We start from the raw sequence: 9,717 nt of genomic DNA, 5'->3' as shown, positions 1-9,717 counted from the left end.
CAAGCCCTGATCTTTGGACTGGGTAAGAGTGGTCTGCTTAATTCAGGCACTCTGTTCATCACCACCCCCTTTTCTGAATCATTTTGTCCACCATAAGCGTGGAAGGGTATACTCAGATGTGAGTCCCTTGCTCATTGCACCATCAGGATTCAAGCAAGCCGGGCCGACGACGCCTGAAATGGCAGAAACGGGTCCCCGGAAGCGTGTTTCCTTCCCAGTATAAGAATTGGCTTTGTAGTTTGGTTTGCCCTGTTCCCATCATGCACTGGGACAGGAACAGACTAATTTGCATATAGCCAAGTTCTGAGCTGGGATGGTGAAGTGAGCTAAAAAACGGTGATGGATCAAGCCCTGATCTTTGGACTGGGTAAGAGTAGTCTGCTTAATTCAGGCACTCTGTTCATCACCACCCCCTTTTCTGAATCATTTTGTCCACCATAAGCGTGGAAGGGTATACTCAGATGTGAGTCCCTTGCTCATTGCACCATCAGGATTCAAGCAAGCCGGGCCGACGACGCCTGAAATGGCAGAAACCGGGCCCCGGAAGCTTGTTTCCTTCCCAGTACAAGAATTGGCTTGGTAGTTTGGCCAACACTGGGCTTCCCATTGCCAGAAGAGTCATATTCTAGCCTCCCATGATGATTCATGCAACCATTTACCATTCGTGTTTGGATCATTGGAGACACAAATACATATATCCAATGTCACTTTTAGATTCTATGATAAAGACTGGCTTGACTCCTACACGTTTAATCAAAATATCTATAGGAAAAACTGTGAAATGATCTTCCAATCAAACTCAAGAGATTACCTTGGGTAGGATCTTAAGCACCTTCCTCATTTAGGTTGCTTGTATGTAACTGTGTAAGTTTTATTTCAGAACATGCCATTGGTGCCCAGACACCTCGGTGTTATGACATAAAATATGTGTTATTGACTTAAAATCCACGAATTTGACTATTGGTAATACCTTTTAATTTAAGGTTGGATACCATTATATATAAGTGGACCAGCTGTGTGTGAGATCAGCCTGTGGCTGCATCACAGTTTCAGATTAATGGACAACATATATTAAGTTAACAAAACACAAACACAAACACAAACGAAATGCAAAGCGGCTGCCCTCCACAAACATCCCTTACCTACAAACTCCAATTCATTACTGTCAAAGCGAAGGATTATAAAATAGAAAAGAATTAGAGAAAATACGCTAGCCCTGCTACATAAAGTCAGCCATGTCTGGAATTGAAATGCTTGAATCCCCAGCAGTACTTCCCCCTTCCTCTACAGCCTCACTAATGCTCTTCCTTTCCTTTTCTGACATGGGTGGGATGGCTTTACCCAGCTGGCACTTGATTCTTTCAATTCTCGCCTCTAAAGCCAAGTCAAACTCTTGTTTCTTTGAAATTGCCAAGCTTGTGATTGCCCTTTGAGCGTCTTCGCAGCCGGTTTGTAACTTCAGGTGCTCCAACTTGAACTCCGGATCTGAGGGGTTCATGCCGAGGAATATTCCTAAAACATTCACATGGTCCATCAGGTAATGCTGAGATACTTCAGAGTAGGTACTGGATATCATGTTGACCAGATAGCCTAAGTTGGTGGCTTTGGTTGCCTGCATGAACAACAAATCCTTCACAAAGGCTACTGCTGGATAACTCATACTGCTCTTTAAGGATTCAGCATTTTCCACTAATTCGTTGACATTTCTTGAGAGACAGGACTCTAAGAGGTTGGATATTTTCTGGAAGAAGGTAACCATCGTATTCCACTGCTCTTTGACTTTCTGCAGAGCAGACAACCCTTTAATGAGCAACTTCTTGGTTGTTTCAAAATCTATTTTTTCTACTTGGTGACTCCTTATTTCAACCAGGACTTCTGTGAGTTTTTGATTTTCTTTTTTTAGGTTATCAAAGGTCTTCAGGTAATTTGCTTGAGTGTTGTTTAATTGCATTCTGGCCTGTTCCACTCTAGCCCAAGCCCTCTGTGCAGCCTGTGTGCCTATTCCACCACTGCTTACAGCCTTAGACAGATTTGGGGGTATTTGCTGCAAAGTAGGGGCATTGGTTGCAGTTTTACAATGTGTTTCAGCTTTTACTGAGCTGAGATAAAGAGTGTTTATCTTTTGAGCAATGCTCTTCAAGTTCTCCTGATCGTCAGTCGCAGATGTGGCAGCTCTGTGCAATTCCTCACAAATAGCAATGCCATGTTCCAGAAAAATATCCATTATCATTTTTGCAGTACAATTACCTTCATCACTTATCGTCTTTTGCAGGTCCAATAAACCATCTTTAAAAAAGTCTGTTATGACTTTATGGTCCCTCTCATCATAAACATGTTTCATGTTAACAGTTTTCTGTTCACTGTCTAAGACCTTTAGGAGACTATCTGCGAGTGATGCCATCTGATTGGATCTGGCACAGACATTGGTGGCGCAAAAGGTGGACTTTCCATTACTCGTGTCATGAGTTCCATCTACGTCTAAGTCTTGTTTTACGTCTTTCTTTGCTATGTAAGATGATGGGTTAAGAAAAGTGCCCAGTATATCAGCACCAGCAGTTTCCATTACAGAGGGCACTTTGTCCATTGCATTCTTGTAGGCTTCTATTGCATCCTTTAGTTGTGTCTCAGTGGCCTTCCTTAACTCTTCTGTTGTCTGCAAAGATTTCCTTGAGGATGCTTCTTTTATGCTGAGCTGCTCCAGGGCAGTTTTTATATCTGACAGCTTATGCTCGTAGCCATTCATCGAGTTCAAACAAGCTTCAAGAATCTCATGGATTATGTAAACTGTCTCATTAAAGCCTAACTCCACAGACTGAGCCAAGGATGTGCATTTATTGGACACTCGGAGCAAACTGTTCAGCTTCTTTGGGAGGAGGTTGGCAACAGAGGCAGTTGGCGTGGACAGAATCTTGACTATTTCTGCATTGGCGCTAGGTATGAACCCAGAGAGGAGCCTTATCTGGTCCATGTTCTTGTTTGCAGTGTTGAAGGCAAACCAGGCTGAATTGCAAACCTGCATTAGGGATGCAGCAAAGGAATTTGGGTATTTCATGTACTTGTATCCATCTGTTGGTGGATTCAGGTTGATGGAGAAGTCCCCTCCCGCTGATGAAAGGACTGCCAGCTCTCCTAGTATTGCGATGGAGATGGGGAGCGGCACCAGGAACTCTTCCCAGCAGGCGAAGGGTTGCATCTTCAGTACGATATCATCCCTCACTTCCTGGACTGAGGAGACACTTCCAATTGCATCATTGAGATTAGCAGCTGTGGTTTTGCAGTCCACTTCTCTTCTGCGCCCTAGAGAAAATACAGATTATTACATATGTTATGTTGGGTAAAACATGAATTGCACAAGTTTTCTAGCTGTAACATAACCATGTGCAAGAGAGAAGCCAGAAAAGTAAAATAACCTCTATGTTGTCCACAACTCCTTAGAAGAGCTTATTTGATTCTTCGGTCCATCATATTTAAATTCATAATTTCACGCTTTAATCTACCATTTTAACTTTACATTCTGTCATTCATCAATGAATTTTCCCACAATTCAATCTATTGGTCATCCATCCACCATGCATCATTTGACTCACCCAAGGATCAATAAAGTTTTCATCCACCAATCCTTTTGTCCACTCATCTTCTCTAATTTCCATGTACTCTTCCATCCGTTCCTTCAATGTAGGAAGCTGGCTCTGTATATACTATACCTAAGTAAGTGATAGTGTGCACAGAATCCAGTGAATCCCCACAGGTATTGCAGAGGCTAAAGTAGACAATACTGTTGTCTCTTTTGTGGTAGTGTGGTTGACCAGTCAGGCTTATCAGAGGGTAGTATTAAGCATTTGTTGTACACCCTCAGGAAAGAAATGACGTAACACACTCAAAGGCTGAATCCAGATCAATTGTTTGTATAAAAAGTTGTTACTTCTATGACTAGAACCAAGATTTTTTCAGTAGCAGGTAAGTGATACTGTTCATACAATGTTACTTTTGAAAAATACAATGTGCACTGGTTTTGCAGGAACACACATTTTACAATTGAGAAATGGGTCGTAAGCTCTTCAGAACATTTAAAATTACTTTAGATTACTTTTTAGTTCCTTTTCAGTTACATCTGCAGTTTCACAAAGCAAACTAATCACATAGTCTAAGAATCACAGGACATCAGTGAGCAGGTTAAATTGCTTTAAGGCACTAAGGGGCATATTTATTAGCAAAGTGGGAAAGCGCAGCATACAACCAAGAAGGCTAATGCCACACTTTGTCACTTTTGAAACGCAAGGATGTTCCATCTTTCCAATAACGCAATGCACCCTCTATGTGTGCTGCAGAAAGCAGCAAGCATGACAAGAGAAAAATAGAAGGAGAAATGTATCCTCGTATCCCTGTTTAAGACCAGGTTTTTCCTGAGCTTAAGTTTGTGGCATCCCCATACCTTGAAAATATGGCGGTGCTGGAGTTGGAAATGTCAACTTACACAAATATTGAGTTGAAAATATTGTGATTCAGAAATATCGACAGCAAGAATATCGTGGAAAAGAATATCAAATCAAGGTAAGAAATATTGTTTTTAAAAAGTCATTAATGCTGAAAAATTATAGATGTTTAAAATGTCGATTTTTAAATTAGTTTTATGTATTTAAGTTTATATTTTAAAGGTATGTTATGCATTTTTTTGTATAAGTATTGTTTATGTTTTTTTAAAATATATATGTACATTTTTAGTAGTTATGAATTTTTAAAATTACATTTTGCATTTTTTTGTTCCGTAGTGGGCTGTGGGTTTATAGGGGAATAGGGTGGAAGTCTTTTAATAATTTTTCATTTATTTATTTTATTTAGATTTTATAGCTTTTAGTGTGGGAAATCATTTATTTGTAAGTGATTATTATTTGGTTGTTAATTAAATATTAATTAATTTATGAATATTAATTATGGTAATTGTGTAATTTTTTTAGGTGTGGGTTCTTGGGTATATAGGGGTAATGGGTGGGAAATTGCGGGCCCCCCTTCTGTTGGAGGGTGGTGTGGGTGCACTGGGGTACCCATGGTATCCCCCTACATTTCACTGCACCAAGTGCCAGTTAAGTATAGTTTACCCGCCACAGAAAGTGTGGCTGGAGACAGCATTGTGATTTGGCGGACGGTGCCTGCTAGGCACCCCCACCATTTCATGGATGCAGACAGCTCAACCATTTCCTGTGGCAGTTCCGTGGTGGGCGGTCTTTGCATCTGCCGTGGTCCGAAAGTGGTTTCCCCAGCCATTTTAATGTGGCAGGGGAAAATCGCAGTCATATTGCGGAAGGACCACCACTGCATGGCTGGCAGTGGTGGTCCTTCCGCAATCGTAATCGACCCCTAAATTAGTAACCTCACCTATTCATAGAGCTGGCCACATACTAGACTTAATCATCTCAAACATCCAAGTTCCCCTTAACATGTTACGGACCAACCACTTGCTTGTCTCTCTTACTTTTAGTTTTGAGACTAAGCACACCTTATTTGAAAATCTAACAGAATTAAAGAGCAATAACTTGTGAAAGGTCACAAAGGATACCCTGGGGCCAGACCTGCAATCAGCTGTTCCACAACTGTCAGGAAATCCAGACAGTAACTCCACCAGTTCTAACTCATGGATCACAACTGCGTTAAATATAGTCTTTATGATCAGTTACTACTTTTAGAGCCACACCTTCAACCCCTTTCTCAGCTGAGCTTCGTGGAAATGAAAAGCTGCAAAATATTAAAGCACTGCTGGAGAAAGTCCTACAATATCGTAGCTAAAGGAGTTGCAGTTTAAGAGGAGGGGACATTTTGTTAGACTCTTAGAGAGGTCTGAGAACTCTGCTAAGTAAAGATTAGGATTGTATAATCCTTTACCAAACCAGCAGCGATGGATAGTACTATCCATCCCTCCCATACCATGTGCACAAGCCTGTCAGATTTCTTTGAAGAAAAAATTCAAAATCTGTATTACTCATTTCTGGCTGAGACAGGAGCCGCTGCCAATAATCACCATCGAGCTCCCTCAACAACCTTATTTCTTTTTCTGAATGTCTTCCAATAACAGCTGAAGAGTCATTGACTGAACTTTTGAAATGCAAGTCGGGGTCTCCTGGGGACCCTTGTCTTTCCCAGTTTTTTAGGAATATATATCTATACTACGCATGCTTTACATTGCACGCCATTACAATGTGGTCGTTACAACGACCAATTTGTTACATCGCAAACCATAACATTCCAAGTTGTTACAACGACTTGCTGGTACGGGCGTGCTAGACTTAGGAATGGTATTATTTACTATTCCTACTTCAGTTTGTGCAACACCAGGAAAGGTGTTGGATTGTAAATCCAACACCTTCAGCCCCTTACAGCAAGTCTTTGTAACAACTTGCAAGGCAATGGTTTGTGATGTAACATCGCAGACATTGGAACAAACCGCATTGTAATAACTTGCTATATAAAGCATGCAATATAAACGTTGTTTCCCAGGTTTTAGATCAATGAACCCCTTGATAAATCCTGTTTTAAAACAAATCTGGAATTCCTCATTTAAAACTGGCAATTTTCCTACCATTTGGAAACAAGCGTTTTTATTACTATTGCTGAAAAAAACTAATGCTGATCCTGATGAGCTCAGCGATTTCCGACCAATCTTCCTGTTGTCTGCACCCACGTACTATTTTTGGGAGAAATTATGCTCAGCGACAACTATCTGATCTGACTGTATAGAAGCTGATGGCCTCCTGCATGATTCTCAATCAGTCTTCCTGTCTGGTTACAGCACGGAGACAACTTTCGTTGAAGATGCAGATTCAGGGAGAGTGACTGGTGACTGTCGCGCATCTGCCATGACGTTCTGTTAGACATATCAGTGGTGTTTGATACAGTCCCACACCCAATCCAACTGGAATGAATAAGTCATTTTGGTGTTCGGGGTGGCACTCGTCTAGATCCGGTTCTATCCTGAAGATCGCTCCTAAAGGGCTTTTATTTGTCCTTTTTCTTCTGCATTAAAACAACTAGTTTGTGGAGTTCTTTAGAGTTCTTCCTTGAGCCTGCTGCTTTTTAACCCCTTCTATATGTTGGAAGTGCAGGACTCATCCGATGCAGAAGTGCTCATGTGCGTCTGACGGCTCACTAGCATCAGGACGCATGTCACGCTGATGTCATTTCAGAGTAACCGAAACTGAAATGAGTCAATTTCAATTTCCCTTTCTATGGGCTCTGGGGGCTATCTTTGACCCCGAGAATGTAGAAAGACAGGAGAGGTATCATTAGAAACGGGAGAATCACCCCTTTCTATTAGTGGATCGCAGTTTGGTGATTACCTCAGTAGGGCGATCCCCAAGCAGGGATCCAACTACTATACACCAGGGAGCAGAAAGCGGACTCTTGGCCTTTGCTCTCCCAAAATAATTTTTGGAAAATCAGTCTTTCTGCCCCCTTAGGGCTGTAGCCCCTAATCTGCCTCCCTCAGGGAGAGAAATCCCACTAGATGCCAGGGGTTCTTTTTTATATTGAAATTTGAGGTGGGGGCTTCCCAAGATGAGCATGCCAATACCCCCACCTACAAAATATTACACAGTCTTTCTGCTGTCCCTGGGAGGCATATGGGGGCAATAGCCCCTGATCTGCCCCTCCCCCCCCCGAGGGGCAGGAAGCCCACTAGATGGCAGGGATTCTTTTTTATATTGGATTTAGGGGTGTTGGCTGCCAGGGATGTGCATACCAATGCCCCACCCCTACAATATTACATTCTTTCCGTACCCCCGGTTGAAAGATGGGGCAATAGCCCTCAATCTGCCCCCAGGGGGCAGAAAGCCCACTAGATGGCAGGGATTATTTTTCTTATTTTATTTAGGGGTGGAGGCATTGGCATGTCCTTCTCAGGCAATCTGCAAACTGCCACAGTCTTTCTGCCCCCCCTGGGAGCAGATGGGGAAATAACCCCTGATCTGCTCCCGGGGGGCAGAAAGCCCACTAGGCACTAGGGATTGTTTTTATGAATATAGCAGTGGGGGCTACCCAAAAAAGACATTCCAATGCCCCACCCCCACCCAAACAAATCCCACAGTCTTTCTGTCTCCCCAGAGGCAGATGGGGCAAAACCCCCTGATCTGCCCCCTGGGGGGGCAGAAAGTCCACTAGGTACAAGGGATTATTATTTTTTTATATGTTGTGGTGGGGGCTGCCTAAAATAGGCATGCCAATGCCCCCTCCTCCCAAGAAAATTCCACACCATTTATGCATCCCCTGGGAGCCCCCGATATGCACCCCAAGGGGGCAGAAAGCACACTAGGCACCAGGGATTCTTTTTTATGTATATAGGGGTGAGGGCACCCAGAATGGCATTGACAATACCTTCATCCTCCCAAAATTTCACAGTCTTTCTGCTCTCCCAGGAGGCAGATTGGGGCAATAGCTCCTGATCTGCTCCCAGGGTGCAGAAAGCCCACTAGGCACCAGGGATTGTTTTTTTTAATATGGAGGGGGCGGGTCTGTCCAAAATGGACATGTCAATGCCTCCACACCCCGAACAAATTGCATAGCACAGGAGGCAGATGGGGGCAATAGTCCCTAATCTGCCTCCAGAGGGGCAGAAAGCCCACAAGGCACCATGGATTTCATCGTTTTTATACGTAGGGGTGAAGGCTGCCAAGAAAGGACATGCTAAGGCCCCCACCACCAAAAAAGGCTTACTGCCCCTGGAAGGACAATCTGGGCATTAGGTCGTTATCTGCCCCCTGTGGGAAGTGCAAAGCCCACTTAGTAGTCAAGTCAAGGAAAGTTTTATTCAAATGTTATTATTAACAATCATAAAAGCATTACAAATCAATGGTAACATTTAAAGGTTAAAAACAGAAGCAATCACAGTAAACAGTGCGTTTAAATCATCAACAAACATGCATATTTTATTCTGTAAAATGTACTACGATTATAACAGCTTAATTCATTGATATTTAACATTCTTCATTAGTAAGACTTTTTCTTAGTCGAAGCACTCTCTTTAAAAACAGGGCTAACCTCCAAGCAACATGTTCATTCTCCAGGAGCTAGAGTTTCATCAGTGCGGGACGACATTGCCTCAGCCCCATAGATTTTAAAAGTGGCAGTAGCCACACTTTCCTTAACACTGAATAAAATTTACAAAAGAAGACTAAATGAATAGTGGACTCAGTAGACTGGTTGTCACAAGGGCATAATGCTAACTGTCGTGACCAGTCATTAATTTTAGGCAGAGTCACTATTCTATGCACATTATTAGGCCTAAACCTAAACAATAGCATTCTATCATACGTCCCTGGACAAATGTCAAATATGGCCACATTCTTAATGTAGTTAATTGTCATTGGTGTTGGCTAACACTAGGCTTTAAAAGTTCTTCTTACAATCTAACCGTTTCCAACAAGTGTAAAGCCTCCTTTTTAAGAACTTTTCTAGGGATCGTCTGCAGTGTCGCGGGGTCAGTGAAATATTCTGGGTGCCCTAAATCTGCCATAAAATCATGGACAAATCTAAACCAAGGAATCTTTAAAACTCTGTGTAATTTAAGACAGTCCTGCAGAATCTCCCTGTTTAGATGCGTCTTTGCCTTTGTCCAAATACTGTGCCACAACAGTGTAGGTTCTACTTTAATAAGATCAGAAATAAAGGACAGACTCAACTCCTCGTGGCAGACATGAGAGGAGGCACTAGCCAGGACTGACAGAATAAATC

General features: G+C 42.4%; 1 protein-coding gene across 1 annotated transcript in view; it reads right to left on the bottom strand.

The window, feature by feature from the left end:
- Nucleotides 1-588: 588 nt before the first annotated feature.
- LOC144817785 (uncharacterized) overlaps nt 589-9,717 on the bottom strand; it is an 80,889-nt gene continuing 71,760 nt past the window's right edge. The window contains exon 2 of the mRNA XM_078674600.1: nt 589-3,297. Coding sequence (XP_078530726.1) covers nt 1,220-3,297 — 2,078 coding nt within the window. The 3' untranslated portion in view covers nt 589-1,219. The remainder of the gene's footprint in view (nt 3,298-9,717) is intronic.

Source organism: Lissotriton helveticus, chromosome 2_1, assembly GCF_964261635.1.
Source record: "Lissotriton helveticus chromosome 2_1, aLisHel1.1, whole genome shotgun sequence".
NCBI classification, from domain to species: Eukaryota; Metazoa; Chordata; class Amphibia; order Caudata; family Salamandridae; genus Lissotriton; species Lissotriton helveticus.
This window is presented reverse-complemented; position numbering and strand designations above follow the sequence as displayed.